General features: G+C 36.3%; 1 protein-coding gene across 6 annotated transcripts in view; it reads right to left on the bottom strand.

Moving 5' to 3' along the window:
* Window positions 1–27,997, bottom strand: part of GUCY1A1 (guanylate cyclase 1 soluble subunit alpha 1) — a 92,788-nt gene that overhangs the window by 25,466 nt on the left and 39,325 nt on the right. For 3 of the 6 annotated variants that reach the window (XM_069105607.1, XM_069105609.1, XM_069105608.1), the window contains 6 exons: window positions 24,602–24,977; window positions 19,732–19,793; window positions 15,123–15,181; window positions 13,254–13,963; window positions 4,558–5,043; window positions 1,256–1,399 (listed from right to left, as the gene is read on the bottom strand). In XM_069105607.1, the coding sequence (XP_068961708.1) occupies window positions 1,256–1,399; window positions 4,558–5,043; window positions 13,254–13,963; window positions 15,123–15,181; window positions 19,732–19,793; window positions 24,602–24,977 (1,837 nt within the window). The remainder of the gene's footprint in view (window positions 1–1,255; window positions 1,400–4,557; window positions 5,044–13,253; window positions 13,964–15,122; window positions 15,182–19,731; window positions 19,794–24,601; window positions 24,978–27,997) is intronic. The other 3 variants (XM_069105612.1, XM_069105611.1, XM_069105613.1) reach the window with 3 other exon arrangements.

Below are 27,997 nucleotides of genomic sequence, written 5' to 3'. Positions count from 1 at the left end.
AGGGGGAATCCAGCTTCTGTTTAGGGAATCTCCTTGGAACGGCCAATCATTACACCTCATGATTCATTTGGGACTGGAAAAAGTGAATCCCACAACTGTGTTCTTGTTTCAACATCTACCTACTGTCCTTCATTTGAAAACCTCTCACTTCCTTTTTCTCTTCTCTCCTATCTACTCTTATTCAAGTCTTCCTCCTTATCTTTGTGGGTAAATGAATGAGAATAAGTGCATACTGTGAAATTTTAGGAGAAAAAAATACACAGGGCCTCAGAGGAAAGGAATAATCTTATAGTCTTTCCTTTTCCCTGAACTCAATTTTACTTGGTCCACAACCCATTTTACTAATTTACTTGGTCCAGCAACCTTATTTTTGATCTTTGGTTGCTGTCAGCCATGAGAAACTTGTAACTTCTCCAGTTTCTATTTCTGTCTAATTTAGTACCGTTCACGTGGTACAATTTAACTATTCCTTTTGAGTTCTTGAAGCAGATTTTATCCCTCAAAATGTTTTTATTTTGGTAATCAGTTGTTAAAATCACTCAAAAATATTCTTATAATTACTAAAATTAAACACATGCAGTTCTCCACATCTTAAAAATCATGCCATCAAAACACAAAGAAACTTTGAGAATATATATATTGTGCTATCATCACTATTTTTACACACATTTTTGAAGACTGTTTTATCTGTCAGTCTTTGCCACACTGAAAATTAGAAAGAGAAATGAATGATCCTTCCATTGAATGGGAATTACAGGATTAAGTTTAGGATGGTGGTCAGCCAAGAATTTTTAACATAATTCTTACTTTCCTGGGTTTTCCAGTGAGTAGTAAATATTTAACAAAGTATATGGAGGTTTAGACACATGTCTCTTTAGAACAAATGAAAATCACAGGCTGTACATTGTTACCACTGGCAAAGTATAGAGGTTTCTTATTGTTGGAAACAGGAAGTCCTGTTTCTGAAGACCAAACCTTGCTCTGTTGGGGTCACAGAAGGGAATGGCCAACCCATTAAAAGTAGCACAAAAGATGATAACTATCATATCTGCATCTACTGAACTGATGCTTACTGAGAATTAGGGCTTTAACCAACCATCTCCAGCCAACCTAACTCTTGGATTCAGTTTGCCCAATGAATTACTTTTATGTCTGACTCAGATACCATTTTTTTGATACCCTTATCGAGCATTTTCCCCTCAACACCCCACAGGAATCAAATACATCTCACAGACGTCAGACATATCCACCTGACCTTGATAGGTTCTCCATGTGGAGACATCACTTCATCAGACAGCTCCATCATCTTCAAGGCCATAAGGGCAATTTGAACAGCATGTGTCTCACTTTCTTTGTGTAAGCCTCCAGCTACACAGTATGCATCTCCAATCGTCTCCACCTAAGCATACAAATTGGTTTCTCGGAATAAATACAAGTTAAGGTAAATGAAACAGAAGATAAAAAACATTTAAGATCAGATAGGAGAAATACAATGGCTCACATCCTATGGTGATCCAAACCACATGAAATACTCCTGAAAGTGGTGTTATATGATTTTATATATATATATATATATATACACACATATATATATACATATATATATAAACATTGGATCATGTGATTTTTGCATTACAAAGGATCTTAGAGACAATAAAATCTGAGTTCATTTTCAAATGCAGAAAATGCAGCACCATGAATTCTTCTCCAATGGCTAACATGTAGAAGGAGTGGGATCATGAGTCAGCAAAGGTAAAATAATTCTTTTAGGACAAAAATCCTGAACAAAGTAAGCTAATTATGCTAGAACAAGACTCTTCTTATAAAAGAGGAGTAATACAGAGTAAAATGGACTTGAGAATCTGGATTCTCCTCTAAGCCTTGTTATTAACTCTTCACAGTCTGACCAATGACAAGTCATTCAATATTTTTGTGCTTCATTTCTTCTTCTGCAAAATGAGTTTTGAGAAAATAAATGAAGCAATATGAAGCTATTTTCAAGTGCTGCACACTTAGTGATATCATATGAATCTAAGATGCTGGTAGAATTTGGTGGAGAAGCAACAGATATGTGTAAACTAGATATATATATGTGGTCCTCTCTATTCGACTATGAACTCCATGAGAGCAGGGAATGCTATTTTATCTTAATTTTGTACCACCTTCAGAGCACTGGACAGTGTTCTACACACAATCTTAAAAGACTGAAGGAAGGTGAGGAGCAGAGTGAATTAGTACTAGAAACAGAAGGAAAATAAAGAAGCAAGAAAAATGGAGCAGTGTCCAATCTACAATGCCATTAAGAGGTCAAGAAGGATGAGATCAACAAGAGGGCAATGGCCATAAGGCAATTCATGACAGAGGAAAGCTTTTTGAGGAGAGAGAGTAGAGGAAGAAGAATGTGTAAACTGTGGAACTATTTACTGATTGATTGATTTTAATGCTAACATCCAAAAAACACTACCTAGTTTAACAATGGATAGCAATTCAACTTCATAGGAAGGGGGATTCCTCCAATTGACACAAATGAACACCAGGACTGTGATTTAAAATGTTATAGAGTTTCTATGGTCACTGAGACAAGGTAAGTGACTTAGCCAAGGTCACACAGAAACTAGGTGTTAGAGCTCAGATTCAATTTTTCTGATTACAAGGCTGTTAGAAATCCACTAATGAATTCCAAGGTCTCTCAGCAATTCAAATATATGTACTGTATATAGGAATACAGGATCATAGGATTTCTGCTTGTGGAACTGGAAGAGGTCTCAAAGCTATTTACTCCAACCTCTCCTTCCTTTATTTTTTATAGTGACTTGTCTAAGGTCATATTGCTAGTGTCAGAGGCAGTCTGAACCTAGGTCATGGACTTCAGACTCTGTTCCAGTTGTACCAATTTATATTTAAAGCACAAAGGAAATGACAGGACACTAGATTTTTTTTTCTTTTGCAAGATTAAACCTAAACATATTATTTGTGGCTTTGTTTTCTTTTATTTCCTCTTTAGAACCAAGTTTGATTTAGCCAACTGTACTGAAAACTAATGATGATTGCCCTTAGATATTTAAATTTTCACTGAATATTTTATTTCCCCCCAGTTACATGTAAAGACCCTTTAAATTTTTCATTTAAAAAAATTTGAGTTCCAAATTTTCTCTCTCCATCCTTCACTTTTCCCCTCCCTGAGATGGTAAGCAATTTAATGTGGGTTATACAAGTTCAGTCTTGCAAAACATATTACCATAATATGTCTTCCCTTAAAAGATAATGGGATTATAGTTTTGGGGCTAGAAGGGATCTGTTGCTGTTTTGTTGCTGTTAGTCGTGTCTGACTCTATACGACCCCATTTGGGGTTTTCTTGGCAAAGAGTGGAATGGTTTGCCATTTCCTTCTCCACCTCATTTTACAGATTAAGGAACTGAGGCAGTTTTAAGTGACTTGCCCAGGGTCACAGAGCTAGTAAGTGTCTAAGGCCAGATTTGAACTCATAAAGAGAAGTTTTCCTGACTCTAGGCCCAGAACTTCATCTGCTGCATCACCTTGAGAGGTCATCAAATCCAACCCCTTCACTTTACAGATGAAGAAACTGAGACCCAAAGAAGGTAGTAGTCTTGCTCAGGGTCCCATAGCTAGTAAGTGTCTAATAGAGGATTTAAGGTCAAGTCTTCCCAACTCTAAGACTAGAATTCTATCCATGACACATGCTGCCAAAATTCCATTATCCATAAGAACAAATTAAGCTATTTATCTCTATAGATTTCTTTTCAGATAATAGAGAAATATCAGCTACTTCATCTTCCTGGGTGTCTCAGTGAGTTGTAAACATTTAGCACAGTATATAGAGGTTTAAACGCATGAATCTCATTAGAATGAATGAAAGTCACAGGCTAAATCACTGTACATTGTTACAACGAAAAATCCCCCACATATGTATACATACATATACACAATACACACATACATACATAAACATATACATATACACACATACACATACATACATATATCTATACACACATATGGGTTTCTTCTTATTGGAAACAGGAAGTCCTTTCCTGAAGACCAAACTTTGCTCTGTTGGGTTCACAGAAGGGAATGACCAACCCATTAAAAGTAGCACAAAAGATGATAACTATCTGCATCTACTAAATTGATGCTTACTGAGAATCAGTGATTTATTCAATCATCTCTAGCCAAACCTACCTCTACCCCACCCCAACTGCCCGAATCTTCCTCTTAGGATGCCATGTCTTTATTTATATTCTGGTACTGAAGTGTGGCAATCCTTTAAGCACAACAATAACCTCCTTTTCTGATTTCTTTTCTTTTTTCTTTTTGTAAGGCAGTACTATTTCTGGCACAGTGAGCATTCATGCTGATCACTTGGGGGTGCCTGCCTCCAGTCTGTTCACCGCATGGCTCCCTAGGTGATTTTCATTTCATGATTAAGACAAATGAATCTAATTCAGGTGGATAGCAAAACCCTTTTTTAGGTACTTCTCCGTCCCAAAGAAACATCTGTTGCCCCTAGAATTTCCTGCCACACTTCCCACTCCTACCTTATAGACATCCAGCTCTCCACACTGGGAGTCAAAGCGAGTGTAGAGTTCATTGAGCATGGTAATGACCTGCATTGGTGAGCACTGGGAACAGATGGCTGTGAATCCAACAATATCTGAGAAAAGCATGGTGACATGGGTGAATTTCTTGGCGGGCACAGCCTGGCCCTGCCACAGCTGCTGAGCGACCTCGCCTGGGAAGATGGAGCACAAGAGATCCACTGTCTTCTTCTTCTCCTCCTCGAGGGCTTGATGGGCTTGCTCCAGGGTGGCTTTGAGTTTTCCCAACCTCTTCTTCAGCCCATCTTGGGCACGAGCTTGCTCGCCCATCAGAACCACATCCCTCAGGGCATTATGAATCGGGATATCTGAGAGGTAGAGCCCACGGCCTGTAAAATCCTCTAACCGATCCACACAAGGTGATCCCAAGAACAAGATGGCACTAGATTCAACGATGTAGATCATCTGACCTTTGAGATCCATTGCCTGGAAAGCAAAAGAGAGGGTCCTTTCATTTTCTTTTTTCTTCCTTTAACATAAAAAAGCCAGTGTTCTTTCAGTTTCATATCATGGGCATTACTAGCACTATGCCTCCCAACAAACATACATACTATCACCATGTCAGAACTGACATTTCCCTTAAAACAAAGAAAAAACCAGTTCAACAACAACAACAAAAACTCATAAAAAGACTGACTATAACTTTCAGGCCTCCCTTCTGCCTCATGCCTATCAAACTATCATTTCTCTGCTAAGAGAATCATAGATTTAAAGTAACACAAGGTCTCAGAGGCCATTTAATCCAACCCAACTTCTCATTTTTTTTTTACAGATGAGGAAAACAAGGCTCAGGGCAGTGAAGTTATTTGCCTAAAGTGGCAAATATGCCTCATCATTTGTTGTCCATACCCCAAACTGGCTATTACAATGACTTAAAGTTCAGTTTTCTTCTAAATTTCTTTTCAAACTAAAGAAGAAACAATAGCTAAAGATGATATGATAATTCTTTTGTCCTGTTGGGTTTTGTTTTCTTTTTTCTGTATGCAAATGAATAGCAATAAACTTAGCTCTACCATCAGGTCACTGTGGCCTCTGAAATGACTGAACCTATTTGAAGACAAAATGAAGATGATGCCTAGAAAGTAGCACTAGAATATCACAAGATTCACCATTGAAACTGAGGGGGGATTTCTATCTGGCACCTTCCCTGGGTATCAGGATTATGCTATCTTGGCACAAGTCCATGTTTTGTTGATACTTGGCACAATACTGCACTATATTGAATGACATTGTCTTCTATCATCCAAGCCATCTAGGATCTGTGTTTTTTATGAATGTGGGTTTTACTTTCACCCCACCCCCACAGATGATTATCTCTCCTTCAATTTATCACTTTGCAACCAACTTTTTTTTATTGGATCTGTGATTTATAATAATAATAGATAATATTTTTATAGCACCTACTATATACTGGGCACCATGCCAAACACATTACAATTATTATCTCATTTGATCCTCACAACAATCCTGGCAGACAGATGCTATTACTATCTCCATCAGACAGATGAAAAAACTAAAGCAAACAGAGGTTAAGTGACTTGCCCAGGGTAATATAGCTAGTAAGTCTGAGGCTATATTTGAACTCAGGTCTTTCCAACTCCAGGTCCCATTCTCTAGTCACCTACCTGCCTGATTTGACTGGTATGGAGTGGTGGATTGGATAGTCATATTTTTGTGATCACATCAGAAACAAAAAAAAAATTTTCATTGAGGGTATGCTGGGTTAGAGATTGGTGATGATGGTGGGGGTGGTGCTTCAATGACAGCTGTAGCTGCTGGTATTTACATCCTTACAATCCAATATCTAGCTTGGAAGAGGAAAGTTGAGATTTTCTACATGGGGAGGGGGAGGAAGAGGGAGACTTTGAGGACATAAAGGATAAAAAGAACAGAGAGGTTAAGTGATCTGTACAGGGTCACACAGTCTGTGTGAGAGGTGGGACCTCAACACAGGTCCTGCCGATACTGAGGATTCTTGATCATATTATAGCATTACTTTCTCCATAAAAATAGACAGGATGGTATAGGCAATAGAAAACTAACATTAAAATGAGAAATACCTGGATTTGTGTATATCACCCTGAGCAACACTTAATGCCTTAGGTAGCACTTTAAGACTGGAAGTTATAATGATGTTCTGACATGAATGGGTAGAAAGCATTCCCTAAACTAATGATATTGCAGGTCCAGTTCCCAGTCCTTATAAAAAGTAAATTTGGTCTAGTGCCCCGAAGCTTTAGCTTTCTCCTTCCTTCCTTTGCTCTGCCCCCTCATCTAGGAATCAGTTTCCATAAATTTCTGTTTAAATATAATAAATGAAAATACCAATGAGTGATATATATTTTTAGTCATTTTGTCTCTCTGGATCACAGAAATAGGACCCACTCTTTAATAAACCCACCCTACAATCAGCTTTTCCAGGCAACACAACTAATTCCACAATGCTTCTGCACTCTTCCTGGTGTTTAATTGGTTCTGAAGCCTTCTCAGAAAACAGAAAGAAATGGAGACATAACAAAGAATCCTTTCACTGTTATCATGATCACTGTGACATGCTGGCTTCATTACAGATATTGGAAGCTTTTTCCCAGTGTAAAAGTTAATTCTGGGGTGGCTAGATGGCACAGTGAATACAGCATCAGCCCTGGAGTCAGGAGGACCTGAGTTCAAATCTTAACACTTAACACTTACTAGCTGTGTGACCTTGGGCAAGTCACTTAACCCCAATTGCCCTGCCTTCCTCCTCCAAATAACAAAACAAAAGTTAATTCATTATAGTTAGCCTTGCCTAAGCTAAAAACCTTTCTGTTTTTAACTGAATCCTCATCTTAAGGGCCTTTGGGGTCTTTGCTATGGGCACAACATGAAAGGCCACATATGTTCTAATGAATAGCAAGAGCATACTCTCCTGAAAACGCTGAGAACAACTTGTATTTAAGACAAGGTGAGGAGCAGGAGGGATTGTATGAGAACTGAAGCTAAGTTTAAACTGCTCAGTAATCCCAATTCAATTCAGTTCAATTCAATTTGACAGATATCTTTTGAGAGCCTAATATGAACAGATATTTGTCCCTATTATCTGGGCACCTAGAACCTTAATAAGTCTTGGAAGATTCAGGAGTATGATTCACTTTACAGCAGCTATGGTAGAAAGAATACCTGATTCTCTGTTTCAAAGTCCCTACTGTATGATCTCAGTGTATAGTTCCTTTCAACCCTGTGGATTTATACCGATGCCTTCCCAAGTCAACACTGAAGAGCTAATATAAAAGGAAATTATGAGTCTGTTTTTTATCTTTTTGTTTGTAGGTGCCTCATTCTACTGACAAGTATCATGCCTCCATTCAAACCAATTTCATGCGGTAGGGTGTCACTGGGCTGAAAAGCTGAAAGAGAACATTTCAAAATTTGAGCTGAATACATTTATAAAAAGAATGTAAAGACGACCAAAACCGATGAATGATTAGCATGCTACTGTGCAGAAAGAGTCACAACATGGGAACAATTCAGTCATGAACTATCTGTTTTGTCTGCTTTTCTTGAGTAATAAACAGAGAGCCCAAGGCTATGGTAACTAGGAATGATTATTTCCATTATGCTCACTTAGAATACTGTCTATTTCTCTGTAGTTCAAGGAATAAGAGGGTTTATGCTTTACTTGCAAATTAATCTTAAAATGAATTTGGCCTGATGAAACAAAGGCTCAAGGATGATATAATAGCTGTCTTCAATATTTAATGGACTGCTTTGTGGAAGGGTATTAGACTTGTTCTGTTTGGGCCCCCACAGTGAAATTATGAGCAGTAATAAGCTGCAAAGAGGCAAATTTGGGCTTGAGGTTGAAAAAATTCTTACCAATTAGACTATTCCAAAGTAGCATAGACTACTTTTGGAGATAGTGGGACCCCCTTACTGGAGGTCTTCAAACAGGAGTTGGATGACCACTCATCACGTATGTTGTGGGAGGTATCATTTTTGCTATGAGTTGGCCTAGATAGCATCTGAGGTCCCTTCCAATTCTATGATTCTGTGACTGGGTAAATAAGAATGCATATAGGCATCACATTTGAGGGTAAGCGCCTTGAAGGAAGAAAGTTTTCTATCTTTCACATTGTTTAATAGACTCAATATATGGTAGACATTTCACAAAAAATTACTGAGTAAATCATCAAAATTTGTTAAACACATGATATTAATGCCACATTTAGTTTTTAAAGGGGCAAGCAACCGAAGACTTTTGTATTTAAGATACTTCTGCTATGGTATCTATATCAACAATAGTTCTATTGCTACATTTTCCTTTCAGGTTCTATTATCATTTCCTCTTCATTTTAGTCACATTTCTCTTTTATTTTTTCTTGTTGTTGCTTTTTAATAATGCATATGAAATGGAAATATGTTTTGTATGACTATACATGTATAACCTATGTAAAATTGCTTATCTTCTCAATGGTGAGGGAAGAGAGGGAGGAAATTTGGAAGCCAAAATAAAAATAAGTTAAAATTATTTTTACATGTAATTGGGGAAAAATAAATGGTTTTTTGGGGGAAATTGGATAATAAGGGGAAAATAAAATTTAAAATAAGATACAAAAATGAGAAAATGCATATGAGATTTGCTTGGGAATACAAATAACATTGGTCTCCAGATGATCTGTGCTAAGCATATGTAATGCACAATAAAGTATTTAATTAAAAAATATTTCAATGTTTACATTCATTGTTTTTAGGATTTTTGCTTAATATTAGTGAACTCATATTTAGCGTCTGGGAAATGAGCCCATTTTTAACCATTTCTTTAAATCACAAGTTTTTAAACTTGGAGTCAATGACTTTTAAAAATTAGTTCAGAGTGTTTCAATTTAATTGTTTTCCTTTGTAATCCTATGTGTTTTGCTTTGTTTTGAAAATATTATTCTGAATAGAGGTCTAGATGTCACCTAACAGTCATCAGAGTCCATGACACAATAAAAGTCAAGGTGCCCTGGTTTAAGTTTTGAATAAAGTGATTAAATATACTTATCAACATATTGAATATGCTTATACTTGGTATTTATTGGATCTCCCTCCAATTACTTAGACCTCAACCCCTTTATAACTCATCTTACAGAATATCCAGAATCTCAGAGAAGTACTACATCTATGGTCACACTACTAGTGTCATTGGTCTTTTTTTTTTTGAGAGGGGAAGTCAAGGCAATTGGGGTTAAGTGACTTGCCCAAAGTCACACAGCTAGTTAAATGTCAAGTGTCTGGGGCCAGATTTGAACTCAGGTCCTCTTAATTTCAGGGCCGATGCTCTACTCACTGCTATTCACTCTATTCACCACCTAGCTGCCCCCTGTCATCAGTCTTCTTGACTCCACTTCTAATACTCTACTATGTTACATGGCTCCTCTCAGGTAATTAAATGGAGTTATTTCAGCTTAGCTGCTTTCTAATGCCTTCATAACACCCATCAGTTAAACTGCTGATAGGAGTACTCATCATCTGGGTACTACATCTATAGCTAGGGGACATAAAATGTTGGCTCTAACATTTTCTACTTTTGTGACCTTAGGAAAGTCACCTGGTGCTTTTAGGCATCAATTTCCTCATTAAGACAATCAGAGTTATTTAGTATATTTTTTTAAATGCTGTTATTTATTATATAATACCTCCATTGTTTATAAGAAGAAATGACCAAATACAGGACAACTTGTTATATTATCCCCATCTCCACCCTCAAAACACTCCCTTCCGAGCAGAAAAAACAAATGGGCAGGAATTTATGTTAACAATAAATACTAAATAACCTCGAATTTTTTTTAGTGAGGAAACTAGTACCCAAAGACTTTATGTGACTTTCCCACGGTCACAAAGGTAGCAAATGGCAGACACAAGATTAGAAATGACATCTCCTAGTTCTAGATGTGGTGCCATTACATACACCACACTGCCTAACTCTTGGAAGCTGTTGAGAGCATTAAGCAGTGAACAGACAACTACATTGTAGATGACATTTGGGGAGTGTCACCAGATTATGCAACAACTAAGGTGAAATCAGAGGTAAAGGGATACAGATACATTTTTTTTAAAAATGACTTTTTGTAGGAACATATTTTTAATGCCAGAACAATATATTCTTCATGGTTTACAGGAATTCATTTTGTGATAAATTGTGTGTCTAGAAAGACACTGAACTAAAGACTCAAAGATAATCTGATGGACATTAACAAATATGGGGTGGGGAACTTTCCCTGAGGTGCAAAACTGTTTTGTGCTTAGCTCTGTCCCTCACCTATAAGATGATGGTGGTTTGGGGGTCTTTCAGGGTCCTTGTAGATCTACATCTATTTTACACCTAACATGAGGACAGAGGTAGATCACTGACCTAAGGAACTTGAGAGAACCAGGAGACATTCATTGTCTATGGACTAATAGACTAATGGTATTAGATGGCATTAAGAACCACCAGGGAAATTCAGTCATTTTAACAATTTATAGCAGCACTAAATTCTTCTCCCATCTAAAAGTCTTTTACAAGGTTTTTAAGAAAGAGTTCAGCCATGATTGTGCATAGAACCTTTAGATGGTTTTGTGTGATAAGGCACAGACATCTATTATCAACTGAATGCAGGCTGACAGAAATACAAGTAAGCTTGGTTTTACAAGCATGCTTTCCTAAGGACACAAAATCACCCAATGTATTCTGTCATGAGAATACTGATCATCTTTGCTGATTTTCACATTGTGTAATAGTGACATTTTCAAAGCAAATGTGTTTGCCTGTCATTGTTAATGGGGGCAAAGAGTACAACTTTTTTGGCTTTGTTTTCTTCTTCTCTAGCACCTGATTCAATGCTCTAGAAGCAGATGATAGGGGTAGGGTTGGCATAATGAATCCAGTGTTGGATATGGTGTCAACAAATTCTAGGTTCAAATTTCACCACTGATAGTGACTAGCCATGTGACCACAGGTAAGACATTTCACTTCTCTGAAACTCAACTTACTTATTGATAAAATGTGTATAATAAAATCTACCCTACAAGGTTTCTGGGTGGCTTAAATGGGATAAAACAAAACAAAAAATAACCACATATAAATGTCAATTATTATTAACAAGGGACTGTTGTACAAATGAATGTTGATGGGAAAATACATGTTTCTGTCCTTAGTAAAATAATTTTTCCCTAATCCCAACTTCCTAATATTTAAAATTAATCTATCTTTTTGGAAATAACTGTAAATTTTGTTAAATACTGACTTAAACACCTATAAAATATTTTCCAGCAGAGGCCTTTAATTGGGATTTTGGATAAGTTGTAGAGATTTTTTTTTTAAAAAAGCAATTCTTAAAAGCATTTTTTTTCCACAGTTAACAGGAGGGCATAAACTCCTTGGAGACAGGGACTTATTTTTTGGTCTTTGGATTTCTAGCACCTGTACCGGTTTCTGGAACATAGAAGGAACTTAATAAATATAAATGAAATGAATCAAATCAAGTTATGCCACCACAGGTTTTGCAAAAATGATTGACCTGGCGCACATTTTAGATTTCCTTGTTCATATTTCTTTTTCATATTTTAAATGGTCAACCCAGATGATCTCATTATGCATACTTTATAGCCTCAGATAAAGACATATTTTACATCCCATCCAGTTACCTATCCCAGCCCTTGCCACCTAGTGACACTACAATCTGGTGCCAATTGCTGATGTACCCTTCAGAGCATTGGACAGAGATCCTGCCCCAAGGGACTTAAGTCACTCAACTTTGAAAGTCCTGCCCTGGGACTGAACTGTCCTCATGGGTCTCACTGTTGCATTAGTAAGCACAAACTCACATAGCCCATTAGTAGCAGCTTGGTTGTTCAGTAAATAGAATACAGGGCCTGGAGTCAGGAATACCTGAGTTCAAATTGAGCCTCAGTTAATAGCTATGTGAGCCAGGACAAGTCACTGCACCTCTATCCTGCTTTAGTTTCCTGAACTGTAATAACAACATCTACTTTCTAGAATTGCTGTGAGGATCAAATAAGATATTTGGAAAGAATTTATCACCTTGCCTGGCATATTGTAGTCACTTACATGGTTCTTTTCTTTCTTCTTATTAGATCAAGCCGGCCAGAGGCCATACATCATACCTCAGCTAGTGATCTACATGGTCCATCATCCCTGAAATAATATAATATACCCGTCCCCACATATACCTCCTTTACATCTTTCTCTGAGTATAAAAATTAAATTAATACTAGCATTGTTTTTTGAAAGGGCAGGTAAACTAACTGCCCTGTGGAAGAATCTGCTATTCCTGAGACTTATAAGACCTAAACATTCTTTGACTAGTATTTCCTAATATATGTTGTCTCCTATATTAAAATGTACTCTTTTGGGACAAAGATTGTCTTATTTTTGCACATGCATATTCCAAGCGTTTATCTGGGTGTCTGGCAAAGAGGAAATATGAATAAATTTCCTTCCTTCCTTCCTTCCTTCCTTCCTTCCTTCCTTCCTTCCTTCCTTCCTTCCTTCCTTCTTTCCTTCCTTTGTTCCTTCATTCCTTACTTCTTCCCTCCCTCCCTCCCTTCTTTCTTCCTTTCCTCTTTTTTCCTTCTTTCCTTTTTCCTTTTCCATATGAATACATCTTTCTTACCCCTGAAGATTTCTTGATAGAGTTGTCTACTCTTCTCACTCTTACAACAAATTGCATGTTCAACATGGTCATGATCCCACTAAATGTGTAGTTGATTCTGGGGGTAAGGATTTCAAAATATTCTTCAAAGTTAGGTTTTCCTTGAAAGTCCCTTCTGTTCATCAGCCTCCGGATGCCATTGCCAAACTGCAGAATGGCCATGTCTTTGTCAAACATGAAATGAAAAGGAAAGGTCTTACAAAAGAGAGAAGTTGGGATCACCAAGGAAGACTGAGGTTTGCAAGGAGACAGGGAAGGCTTTGTGCTTTTCACCTGAACAGAGTACAACAAGTAGGGCTGATCCACAAACTCATTACAGTCCTTTCGGAAGCAGGGAGGCACCAGGGTCACATCCACTTCAGTTTCATACAGTACATGAGCAGCGGACTTAATGATGCCTGGAAGAATGAGAGTAGTTGTCTTCTTAGGGAAAAAATAGTAAACATTTAAAACATTGGGATCTTTCTCCAAGCAGAGTATGGACACCTCCTCAAGTCGGCTCTTCTTTTCGGCTCCTTGGCAATGGCTGCTCTGCTTCAGAAGGGTGCTGAAACTGTTCAAAAAATCTTTGAGGGTACCACCAACCACACCTAGGATGTGCTCATCTTCCTCGTAGCATATTTTGAAGAGTTCTTCACCTAGAGATTCTTTGATAATATCCCCTGGAACACCTGGAATGGTATGGGATTTTTTTTTTCAGTCACCTCTATTATAGCAGTGGCAACAGGCTCAAAACTGCATGTCCTTTTCAGTTTATATGCTAAATAAACTATTTGAATAATTAAAATCTCAGTCTTTGCTCCAAATCAAAGATATTTCTTAATATTTCCTTGGAATCAACTGTAGTATTGAATGTCCTAGGAAATTACAACAAGCACAATGACTTTGGGGTGAAGATCCCTAAACTAGAATATGTTCTCTCAAAAATGTTATAGTTCAAAAAGGGTTTCCTTCCTTTTCTAATGGCCTTCTCTTGCTCCAGTATTTGGGTTAATCATCCTGGCAATAGCCAATTCAACTTACCAATATTTTATATTCTTGAATTTTGTGTATTTACAAAAGCTCATAGAAAGTCATATCATCATTTAATTTCATATCTCTATAGACAACTATATTTTATGTCTTCTAATACACAATACACAAGACTTTTAGTGTCCTAAGCAACTAAGACTACATTTCAGAGTATTTGCTAACCTGCACTGGCAAAGAGAATTTCTTCATGAAAAGTTCCCTATGCCAGTGAAATCACAGATTATATAGAATATATATAAGAACACATGTACATATACACATATCATAGAACACATATATGCACATGTGTGTGGACATACTCATGTACATATGTGTATGTGTACTTGCACATACACATATATCTATTGATCTATATAGATGGAGATTTTTTTTACAATATTTTCATTTTACTTCAAATCTCAATTTTGCTTCTATAGCAAACTCCCTTTTTCCTCTTCCTAATTGCAAAGAGTTTTCTTTGTTCAAACCTTAATTGACTATTAGTAATTAAGGGAACATGTCAGCTTCCCAGATCAAAGTGTGTGATTACTTTTAATGACTGCTTCCTAGACATTATTTTTCTAGTTCCTGGATGATAAATAACATAAATGGGAAAAATATGTTGGATCAAACAATACAGTAGAATGTGGAAACCCTTGCTTTATATAGATCTAGTCTATATTATTAGGATACACTAGTTCTTGATGGTTACAATATTTTAACGAGGTGATCTTTGGGTGCTTTTTGGCTCTAAGATTTGATGATTCAATAATTACTCATTCCAGTTACTTAATATCAATTTATTCATAATTCTATTACCTGCTTCATTTGCTTGATCTATAATGAATTTTTCAAAATCCTCTTTTTCCAACAATTTCCTGAAAAAAATCACAACAACATAAACTAGAAACTAGCAAATGAATGATAAAACCTCTGACTATTTTACAAAGAAATAGCCAAGAAGAAGAAAAACTATAAAGTTACTTTTTGTATAGGGTCATTTTATTATCCAGATTAGTGGAAAGAAATAATACAGTAGTATAGATAATCCAGAGCAACAGATAACAATAACAAGAAAGATCTGTCTATATCATATTTTGTACTATTTTAATAGAACAAATTTACTTTTTAAGTGTATTTTTTCTTAATTGGGGTTAAGTAACTTGCTCAAGGTTACACGAACATTTATTTTGTGTGGGTGTTAAATATCTGAGGCCGGAACTGATCTCAGGTCTCCTGACTCCAGGGATGGCGCTCTTACTCACTGCACCACCTGGCCGCCCCCACACTTTCTTATATACAGGTAGAAGTAATGCTCTGTTTCTGCACCCACACAAAATAACTGTCTGTGTAACCTTGAGCAAGTTACTTAACCCTAATTGCTTAAAACATTTTTTAAAATTATATTCCAAATCCTCATTGAAGTTGAGCAGATTGATAGAAATTTTCAAATAGACAGCTCTTTTTAAACAACTTTGAACCAATTTCAATGACAATTGGAACATGGGTAGAGGCTATAGATATGAATGTCTGATGAGAAAAATTCCTTGACACATTATGTTGAAATGTCATGGACATTTCCCACAACCTTTACTCAAGGTAAAGAGTATATCCTTAGCCATAATGACATGTATCAGGCATTTTATTTCTGAATTATGTCTATGTGCCACAAAACCACAGGCTGTATTTCTCTATGTTAATGTGTTCTTACATTTGCTTCCTCTGTCATTCATGCAGAATCTGCATGTTTTGTAGAATGAAGGCATACCTGCCTTCAGGTATAAAAAGCAAAACAAAACATGAGTCCCATTAAACTGTCAATACCCATGATATTAGAGGCATAGATAATTGCAAACATAATATAAAACAAAACAGCCCCTCTAGTTTTTCTTCCTTTATACATGGTACATTTGTATTATTCCTACACCCACAATAACACCTTCTGTATTGAGGGGTCATTTATCTGGCAAACTCAATTCAGAGCACATTTGAGACCAGAAGCAAAGTCAAATAGGTCTTTAGGCAGTGCAGACAGATGTCATTAAGTACATGCAATAAGAAGTCCATGAACTTTTCCCAGACCAGAGATTTTCAGGCCTTACATCATGCCTTACTTGTTTTCTCAGTCCACAACTGATTAGAAGACAGGACTAAGGTAGTTTCTAAAAGTAGTAGCTTTGACAACAGCAAAAAGCTATGTAGTCCATTACAGACAGCCTGGGATCGAGCTGGTCAATAGTCATGTGCTTTTCAGAAAACATTCATCCCACCCACTTATGGCTAGTGAACATTGATTACATTTATAATAAAAATTTATATTTCCAGAATTTTTCTTGAATTCTTCAGTTTCCAGATAGCCTTCCATCCATAAATAGCTAAATGGGGCACATCTAAGTGGTGCAATGGATAAAGCTCTGGATTTGCAGTAAAGACTTACTATCTATGGAACCATGGGGAAATTGCCTTTTCCCTTCTGCCTCAGTTTGCTGATCTGTAAAATGGAGATAGAATAGTACCTACCTCTTAGGATTTTTGTGAGGATCAAATGAGATATTATTTATAAAATCAATCAAGTAATTAGCATTTATTGTCCTCTATGCTAACTATGCAGCAGGTAATGAGCTAAGTGTTGGAGATGGAGAGGAAGGAAAAAAAATCTTTGCTCTCAAGGAGCCTGCTGGATCACTTCCAAGGATCTAATAAATCTTATACTGCTTTATAAATGCTACTGTTATACTCCAGGAATTTTCATTGACTGTCCCTCATGCCTAACGCTCTCTATTCATCTCTGCCTCCCGATTTTCCTGGCTTCCTTCAACTTTCACCTGAAGTCTCACTGTCTGCATAAGACATCTCCTAGTCATTCTTATTCTCAGTACATTTTCTGTCAGATTACCTCCAATTTAACCTGTGTATATCTTGTTTGTACATAGCTATTTGCATGTTATCTCCTTGAATGTAGCAAAGTTTCCTCTCATCTCTTTGTATACCTAGCACTTAACATAATGTCTGGTATGTAGTAAGTGCTTAGTAAATGCTTTTTGATTTGATTTATAGTAAAGAAAAACATCGTAAGAGTAGTCATGAAAACTCAACACAATAGCTGGGGGGTCATTTAGCATTAGTGAAAACATACCTATATATCCTTATTAGCCCTCTGAGGGTTGGTGAGTTATACAGCACAGTTAATTAATTGGTTTTCATAATGATGACTTTGAGCAATAGGAAGACTGGCGTCTAAACATAGGATGTGCCCAGAGTTTGTACTCTTCTTTTTTCTTTCTTTTTATTTTTAGTTCCAAATTCTTTCCTTCCCTCTATTCCCTTCTTCATCCATTGGAAGGCAAGAAATACAATCTCTATTATACATATGAAGTCATGCAAAACATATTTCCATATTAGCTTTGTTGCAAAAAAAAGCAAGAGAAAAAAATTGCTTACTCTGTAATGAGTCTCTCAGTTCTCTCTCTAGAGGGCAACATTTTTTTATCATGAGACCTTTGGAATTTTCATGGATCATCATATTTATTAGAGTTGTTAAGTCTTTCACAGTTGATTATTATTGCAACATTGCTCTTACTATCTACATTGTCCTCTGGTTCTGCTTACTTTAATTTGTATCAGTTCATATAAGTCTCACTAGGTTTTTGTAAAACCACCCCCTTTCTAGCCATATCTTTAAAGGTACTTCTTGTGTGCAAATTTTCATTGATCCTATTCATGCCTCCATGTTTCTCTTCATTGTCTTTAAGTGGCTCACAATTCTGATTCCCACCCATGCTTTAGTCCTGCTACTGACCAGCAACTTGTTAATGCAAGGAAAGTTGTCATGGATAATTCACAAAACATACTCCACTCATGGCTAGTACATTTAGAATAAAACCTATTCTTTCCAAAATTGAGCCCTCTTAGATTCTTAGGTTTTCCAGATAATTCTAGATACACAAGTAGTAAAATGGGAATAGGGAACCTCTTTAATGAGATGTTATAAACCAAAATAACAAACAAAAATTGGTCATTAATTACATAAAAAGTATTGGGTAAACTAAAATGCCTAAAAAAGACTTTTAAAAATATAGTTGTGTATAGCTGAGAAAATTGAAGCAACTCAATTTTATCTGCAGTTCCTTTATTTTGTCTCTAACCCTGTTTTTATTGTAGTCCCTGACCTTGCTTGTGACCTTCCTTACTGCTGAAACATCAAGTATCCAGAATAGTCCTACCTATTAGTACAAATTTATGAGAAACAGCTAACTCAAACAAGTGTATTTCTGGTTACACACCCCAATCTTATCCTCTGAGTCTTACCTCCCACCCAATTAAAATCTATATAAGCTTTGTCTTCTCATTCCTTTGGGGAGGCTCCACTAGTGTCTGGTTCTGTTTCTAGTTTTGGTTTGTTCTAGCATTGACAACTTTACTCACAAAGGTTGAAAAACCTGGAATACAAAGCAAAATATAGAAGAGAAATAAGAACTCTTTGGGTGTGTTGAAAAATGATTGTCATGTAAAAACAGAAGGTATTCATAAACCTTTTTTCCCCCATATTAAAAAAAATCTGAAAGGCAAAAGAGTGATGGAGATCATTAACAGGAATGGTAGTTTACAAGAAGCAATGGGTATGAGAAGACGCAGACCCTGACAACAGAGAGAAAATTAGGGATGGACAGAAAATTAAATAGCTACATTCTTACAAAATTGCAGGAAGGGGATTCAGCCAATGGTTGAATACCTCATACCTCAATGTATGGTCTAGTGGCACAAACACCGTACCTGTAATCAGGAAACTGAATTTGAATCTTGGCTGTGAATTCATTATCCATGTAAAAATAAGCAAGTCCTCTAATTTTGCTTAGCCTTGGTTTCCTTCTTTGTAAATGGGGATAGTAATAGTTGCATTGTACCTAACTCACCAAATTGTATTAAATCAAATACTTTTTACCACTGAGTTATTATGACTAGGGTATATCTATTCTGCATGTGGGGGGGTGAGGTGGGAAAATAGCTACCTATGCAATAATTATATTATAAATAATAGCTATAAATATACTATCTGTAGTAATAACTATAGAATATTTCAATAAATGATTATGCTTAATATATTCTATCAAAGACAGAAGGGAAAGGGTATCATCTTTTGAAAGATTTCCATTAAAATGAAGCAAAAAGGGCACAACTTTTAAAATTTTAATTTTCTGCTATGTAGAATATCTTGAATATCCAGACTATCCTCAAGAGTGTTTGACAATCAAGGTAACAGCAGAATTTTCTCAGTTTGTTTCATTTACTTTTTTATGCAAAGAACACAGCAGCCTCAGTTAACAGTTCTAACAATGGGAATTCTTTCCCATTTGTAACAAGCTTTGATTCCCACCAACTCAAATACTAATTATTCACTTTCTTTATGTTACAAATATTTTAAACTTACCTTCTTTCTTGTATTTTATGCTGTGTCAATGTTCTCTGAAGTGCAAGATACAGTGTTTCATACTATAAATAGAAAAAAAAGTTTTAAAATCCTTTCTAAATGTCAATTCGATTGAAGGTATAAATCAAAATAAATGGACCATGCCATTTTCTTAAGAGCAAACACAAATAGTACTATGTTGGTGACAAATTGAATCTATTTCTACTACAGAAGCAGGTACTCATTTTTGCTCTGTGTATGTGTGTGTTTTAATTTCATGAAAGACCAGTAACACATGGATGCATATTGTGTCGTACAGACTTTGTTCTTATGGATAGATCCATTATCCTTTTTCTTCTACCTCTGCCCCCAAAGTGAAGCTGGTTCAGGTCTTAAAAAAGTCTCTGGTATAGTCATTTTATATCTAGTAATGAGATATCATTTGATGTTATTTCCCTTAGTCAATATCTTCACTTGGATGTCCTATCTATATCCGCTCTTCATCTTGAATCACCCCTCAAAAAGCTATACTAAACTGGTTCCACTTCCCACCTTCTATAGTCCTATAAAAACTGTTACCATTATTCCAGTCTGCCATGATAGAAATATTGGAAATCATCTTTGGTTCTTCCATATCCTTTATCTTCTTAATCAATTCTGTCACCAAATTCTGTCAAAATTCTTCCCTAAAAATCAGTCTGTTCTCTCTCTCTCCCTCTGTCTCTGTCTGTCTGTCTCTTTCTCTCTCTCATATTTAATATATGGAAGAGCTTCATAACAATTAGATTTATTCCAAAGTCAAATGGACATCCTTGGGGAAGTAGTAAGTACTGAGCATTCCTCAAGTAGAGACTTAATGACCATTTGTAAAAGGTACACTGAGTCAGGTATGGTTGAGAAACATGGTCCTTGAAGATTATATCAATTCTAAAAATCTATGAGATACTATTGAGTTTATGGTTGGCAACACTTAGCTCTTTATAATTTTGTACTGCTATATAAACATTTCACATATGTTGGACTTTTCTTTCCCATATGCACTGTCAGTTCCTTATGAAAATGATGAGATATTTCTGTTATATTCCTAATAATGCCTAGGAAAATGCTATCCACATAGTAAGGGCTTAAGAATTCAATGATTGATTAAAATAATAGCTAATAGAGGGATTAAGGTAAGTGTAGATGACTTCCAACCAAATTCTTACAGATTCCTCACAGTTAATTATGTTTCTTTTCCACCTGTACTAAGAAGAGACAATTGTTTTCTGGTTATTTATACCTTGGACAATTTTTTACAGATAAGGACATAGGTTCTGAAAGGTTAAATGACTCGTCTAGGATTACACACCTAGTAAATACCTAAGGCAGGATGCAAAGTCCTATAAAGTCCTGTCTTAGTACTAAGTAGAACAGAATAGAACAGTCTTTTCTGTTACAGATTAAGCAATAATGACTTTCTAGGAAAAAAAGAAAAGGGGAATCTGAAGAAAAAGAAACTGTCAATTTGTTCTAAGAAAATACCAGTGCCTGGGGTGGCCAGGTGGCTCAGCGAGTAAGAGCACTGGCCCCAGTGTTGGGATAACCTGGGGGATCAAATCTGGGCTCAGATACTTAGCACCACACCCAGAAATAACTGGCCATGTAACCTTGAGCAAGTTACTTAACCCCAATTGCTTATTTAAAAAAAAAAGAAAATACAAGTGCCAGCAAGAAACTTTGGATCACTTAAACTCCCACTGTGGAACAACAACAACAAAAAAACAAAAACCATCTCCTCCAATGCAGTTTTTAAGTTATACTTAATAAGAAATATCTTTACCAAACTCCTACTCCCATACCTCATCAATGCATGGAGGTAACCCTGGGACTTCAACTGACGTGGTAGCAGAGTATAAGCTCCATTTGATCCTATCAAAGAGAAAAGGCATCGAGTATGGGCCTAATCACACTGCATGTTTGTTGTCTAAAGACTGAACTGTCAAGGATGTTTGAAGCAGCTGGCCCCCAGAAGGTGGGTCACCAGTAGTTGAATTTTTTTCAGGCATAAAACTCAAGAAAATGGTCTATTAAGGCATAGACATATCATGATTTGGACACCAATGAAATTGTAGATCAGTAAGTACTGAAGGATTAGGAGTAAGCAACATTCAACCACTAACAATGTCTTTGTTCTTAATTTGTGGAATGAAGAGTTGTTCAAATTCATATAATCTCCCTGTGCCTTCTCTTATTCTCTGCCTAGGAGAATTAGAGGAGCCATATCTCTCCAGCATGGTGTGGCAGAAAAAACACAGAATCCTCAACTGTAAAATTCATACTGAACTGTTTTCTAATCCTTGCTACAGGGTTTTATCAACTCTGTAAGTGAGTCATTTAAATTCTCTGTACCTTAGTTCTCTTCACATCCAAAATGGAGATAATGATATTTAAACCATCTATCACACTCACAGGTTGGTTTGAGGAAAGCACTCTAAAAAGCTTAAAGCAGGATCCCAATGTGAGTTATTCATATATGAATCTTTCCCCTCCCACCTCCAGGCACTTTCTTAGGAAAAGCAACAGTACAGAGAGTAAGCAGACTTGCAAATCAGGAAGAATTAGGTTCAAGTCAAGCCTCTGATACTTACCAGCTATGTTACCTTAGGCAAGTCAGAAAGCCATATTTTTCTTACCTATAAATAGTTATGCTAATACTTTTATTACCTACTTCTTGGGGTTGTTGTGAGCTTCAAATGAAATAATGAAGGCAAAAGAATTTATGAACTTTAAAGTGCTATGTGCCAGTTGTACCACCATGACTACCACCACCACCACCATCATCATTCTTCCATATATCTTTCCCTGGACCTCCATGAGTTCCTGTAACATTTATTGTCTGTATCACTCATTTTGGCACCAAGTTATAAGGTATATTAGTGATAGTGTTTAGGATACTAGATTTGGAATCAGGAAAACTTGAATTCACACCCTGCCTCAGAAACTTACTGGCTGTGTGACTCTTGTCAATTTTCTTAACCTCTTTCATCCTCAGTTTCCTTAACTGTAAAATTGGGATAATCAAAGAATCTACTTTACGCAGACATAGTGATGATCAAAGGAGGCACTTTTCAAACTTTAAGGCACTCTGTAAATGTTAGGTATATTATTAAACAAATATTTCATGCACTTATTTCTCAAACTATGAGCATTAGAGGCAGAGCTATATTATATACTTTCCTTTTCTGTCTATTTACCACAGTGCCTAGACTGGTCACTCCTCTTAGGAACAAGATGTGTGATTTTGAACAGACTGGAACTGTTCTGAAATTCAGTTTCCTTTGCTGTCAAATGAAGAATTTGGATTAGATGATTTCTGAGGTCCCTTCCAGTGTTTTTTTTCCCTGAGGTACTGTACTAATGTCTCGTGGACATAAACAGGATACAATCCATAACAAAATGGAGCTATGAAGAAAAATTGGAGTAAAAGACATAATCAAAGAAATTTTTGATTGACAGATCATCACACTGAAAGACTTTGGAATAACCAATAGGCAGCCTGTGGGTACGTCTGGTCACCCCACAATGTCAAAAGAAAGTGACAAACATCTTCACAAGTGGCTAGATCTCCTGGGGTGAATTTGTAGGAGGACAAGGAGAAGAACCCCATAGGACAAGGCAACTAGGTTGGATTGTGGATAGAGCAGTGGGCCTGCAGTCAGTAAGACTTGAGTTCTAATCCAGTCTCTGACACTAGCTTTGTGACTCTGGGCAAATCGCATAACCTCTGTTTGCCTCAGTCTCCTGGACTGTAAAATGGGATAATAATAGCATATAATTCCCAGGGTTGTTGTAAGGTTCAAGTGAGATAATATTTGTAAAGAATTTAGCCCAGTACCTGGCACATCATCATCATCATCACCATCATCATTACAAGATGAGCAGGTAGAGGTGATATGAGATCTACATCATTGGAGGGATATTCAGCTTGAAGAGATCACAGATCTATTTCAGTATTTTACTCTGGTCACAAAAAGTGGGTGAATAAGGGAATGATTATCAATCAATATGAATGTATGTACTTTTTGTCCCATTGGTTAGAGATTGGACTTTGTCAACAGTTTGTATAAACCTGTGAAGGGAAATGCCATGTGAATTTCCATAAGGATAAAAATAATTAATATTGGAAAAGACTGGCTCTGGAGTCAGAAGATCTAGTTTCAAATCACACCTTTGACATAATTTGTATGAATTTGGGCAAGCTATTTAACCTGTGCAGGCTTCAATGTCTTAATCTATAACAGAAGGTTGGACTAAATGGTCTATGAGACCTGTGGGTCCCTTTGAGTTCTAGATATATGATGCTATAAACCTTCGCATCCTTCTAGATGTATGATCCCCACCCCCCAATCCTCCAAGCACTCTATACCCCGAAGGAAGCAGAAACACTCTGGCTACTGAGATACTTGAGGGTCTCAGCAGAATTCTGTATTTCCAGGCATTCCACAGAAGTTAAGATGTGACAGTTACTAAGACCTCAATATGTCACTATGCAGAGCATCTCCCGTATATAATCAAGGAAGTGACAAGAGCCAGGAGCTATTATGGGCTAGTGACTAGGGTAACTAACTCTATATCAGGCAGTCTCTGATCAAACTAAATATACAATCAGAGAGGGTAGAGAAGATGTTTTTGAAACTCCTCAGCCCTGCAGGGTCCACATTTTGCTCCTTGGAGCTGCTGGAAGAAGGAAGCTTAAAAAAAGGAAATATTTTATCTGTAAGAGAAAAAAAAGAGTTTCGTTTTTAAAAAAATGACAGTTATGGATTGATTTTAAATGAATTCACAATCTTTCCAGTTAATTTCAACAGGCAGAAACTAAATGAATAAATATTGCCAAAGTGTCACTATTTACCTCAGGGAAGATCAGTTTACAAATGCTCTCTGCTAAAGTGTGCAGATACACTCGGCTTCGGCTGGTCTTTCTTTGAGGAAGATTTGCACTGACATTTTTTTCAGTAACTTCCTGGCAGACAGGCAAAGTTGCCTTAGACCTATCAGGTGTCTCTGCACATTCTTCTTCATGTTCTTCTGAGACATGGTCTTGAGTCAGTAAAGAGAAAGGGCACTCTCCAGCAATCTTAAGGTCTTTCAACTTGGTGCAGAACATCCTCTGGGCAAGTCTTAAGGCTACAAAGTGCCTTCTCCTCGGCTGTGCTGTGTGATCTTCTAACTCGTTAACCTGAAACTTGGAGCCACCGATAGATTGATGAGTCCAGTGGCTTCTATGTCTATTTGCAAGAGAAAGTAGGAAGACAAACAAATATTTCCTTATATCTTTATAACAGAGAGGGCAGGTATGAGAGAAACTTATCATAAAAAGAAAACAATGACACTTTCAGCTGAATAATTTTAATGTACATTTTATGAAATGAAAAGATTTCATTTGGTAAAGAACCAAAGAATTCTTATAAGCTTTAAAATTTGATTTTGGTGATGGTTTTGTTGTTTGTGTAATCTAATATTCCAGTGGAGAAAAATGTTCTGACAGCTGCATTTCTTATTTCCCATAATTATTAAAATAGAATAAGATATTTTTAATAATAAAATCTTAGTAGTAAATTATTTTTTTTACCATTTTTATAAATTTCTTTAGTCTTAGTCTTTCCAAAACATTTTAAAGATGTTTAACAAGAAAAAGAAAGATGCTGAGAGAGAATGAGAATTCTCTAGTAAGTAAATGAAGTCCCCTAGCAATACTATATCATATCTTCATGTCACATTTTCAATCTACTTCTCCAAAACTCTAATAAACTCATCTATTTCATCCTTCTTGGTTTGTAGTATAGTCCTAAAGCAATAGCACATCCATTAACTCCTCTATTGAGCCTGTCTTGAGCCACTTTGGGCTCCTGTTGTTTTTTTTTATCTGAATTGAATTTTTTTTTACTGTAAAGTGTTATACTATTTCCCACTTTATCTAGGCATTTGTTCCTCACAACAATTCAGTGAAAACAGGCAATGCAGATATTGTTATGATTTATATTTTTTACAAATGAGGTTTAAAAATCAAAGTGACTTATTCTAGATCACAAAGGCTAGACAAGGGTTATGCTAGAACTCGCATCCATGTATTTTGACTCCTAATCTAGCATGCTTTCCACTACATAGGCTACTTGCTTGGAAAAAAGAAAGTGACATGAGAATGAAGATGGTACATTTCCTTTTAGGAGGAAATAATGAAGGAAAATGGAATTAATGCTCTACTCTTTGGTGCACAGCAATGACTTCAGTCATAACCTCTTGAAAAAAACAGCCAAATTGCAATTTATCAGTCAATTCAATTAAAAACATTTATTATTAATGATGCATCAACATTGCTATGTGATCAAATTAAAGAAATACCTTGCATGTAATGTTCTATTATCTTGTTGAAGAATAATATATGCATTGAAATAAAAACTTATCTCAATTGAAAACTCCTAATCATACCTAACTTTGCACTTGAATCTTAAGAATTATAGTTCATAATGTCTAATGTGAAAGTATTTGCAAATCCTATACTTGATTGTCTGCCGCCATGGGGTGAAGGGGGGGGGGAAAGGCAGAAAATGTGAAACTCAAGGAATTGTGGAATTGAATCTTGTAAACTAAAAGTAAACAAACAAATTAATAAAGACCAAAAAAACTTAAAAAAGAACTATAGCTCAAAGATATGTTAATTCCATTATCAATCCTTCATCTCAAATGATCTTAAAATTGTCTCAAAATTGATCTTTTGGCATTTTAGTTCTCATAAACTGAGCTGATTCTCTTCCTCAAAATCTAAACTAAATCCAAAATTGTTGACATTGTTTTTTTCTTCCACAGTCATACAAGGATAATCACAAATGTAAACATCTGATAACAATATGTCAAGGGCATGTGATATAAGATACAATGAGGCAGACAGGAAAATAATAGAAGTGCAGAAGACTGCATATTTAGGAAAGGAAAGAAGGACAGTCACACAATTTGTAACCACTGCATTGTTATGCAAATTTTTATGGTGCTGTAAAGTTTATAAAGCCTTTTCCTCACAATACATTGAGGATACAAAATTACTATTTTTGCCCATTTCACAGATGAAGAAATACTTAACACAAAAAAAGAGAATTATCCAAATAAGCCACAGGAATGACCCCAAAGCACTTATGAGTAGAAAGAGAGTAGTATATAAAAAGAACTTCCCTCGTTTCACCTTGCAGAGAAAAAAATCCTACTCTTAAAGAGGTACATCTAAGAACCTTCCTAAGCTCTCTACATTATGTCCTTTTCTAATCGCCAATGTTGCCTTTAACCATGATCTTTCTCAAGATAGACAGGCCTTACTGTTATCCATTTACATTCCATAAGCATACATCATCATTTAGTTCATTTTGCCAAATCTTTTTTTTTTATGTGGAATCATCTTTATATTACACTACATTATGGAAATATTTGCTTTATTCCATAAATTAAATATAAATTAAAATGTAGTAATTGTGCATAGAATGATGACTGTTATATACAGTCCTTTCTTTTTTTTCAAATGCTTTATTAACTTCTGATTTACATCATTCATTTCCGCCAGATTTTGAGTTACAAATTTTCTCCCCGTTTGCCCCCTGCCCAGCGCCCCAAAATAGCAGTCTCACAGGATATCCCCTCCTCCAATGTGCTCTCTCCCATATTTTCTCCCATACCCCTTTCAACTTTTCCAGTGGATCTGTATGCCCCAGTGTCTGTATATCTTTTTTCCCAATTATATGTAAAATAGTATTGATAATATACATATATATGTTTGAGTATTTGATTTTAAAACTTTGAATTCCAGATTAATTTCCTTCCTCCCTTGTCACCCACCCTTACTGGGAAGATAAGCAGTTCAGCATATGTTGTACATGTGTGGCTAATGCAAAACATTACCATAGTAGATATATTGTTAAAGACTGACTATATTTCCATCCCTCCTATCCCACCCCCCACTTGTTCTATTCTCTACTTTGATCCCATCCCTTTTCAAAAGTGGGTGCTTCCAACTTCCCTCCCTTCCATCATACCCCACTTCATCCCCTTCCCCCCTATTCTCCTGTAGGGTGAGATACCCTATTTGGTGTGTATTTCATTCCCTCCTCAAGCCAAATTCAATGGGAATAAGGTTGACCCATTCCCTTTTGCCTTCCTATTCCTCCCCTCCATTGTAACAATTTTCCCTTGCCGCTTCTATATGAATAGTTTACCCTATTCTGTCTCTCCCCATCTTTTCTCATTATATTCCTCTCTCACCTCT

This window comes from Petaurus breviceps, unplaced genomic scaffold (genome assembly GCF_028583685.1).
Source record: "Petaurus breviceps papuanus isolate PSGF00001 unplaced genomic scaffold, PetGlider_PUasm1.0 76, whole genome shotgun sequence".
Taxonomy (NCBI): Eukaryota; Metazoa; Chordata; class Mammalia; order Diprotodontia; family Petauridae; genus Petaurus; species Petaurus breviceps.
This window is presented reverse-complemented; position numbering and strand designations above follow the sequence as displayed.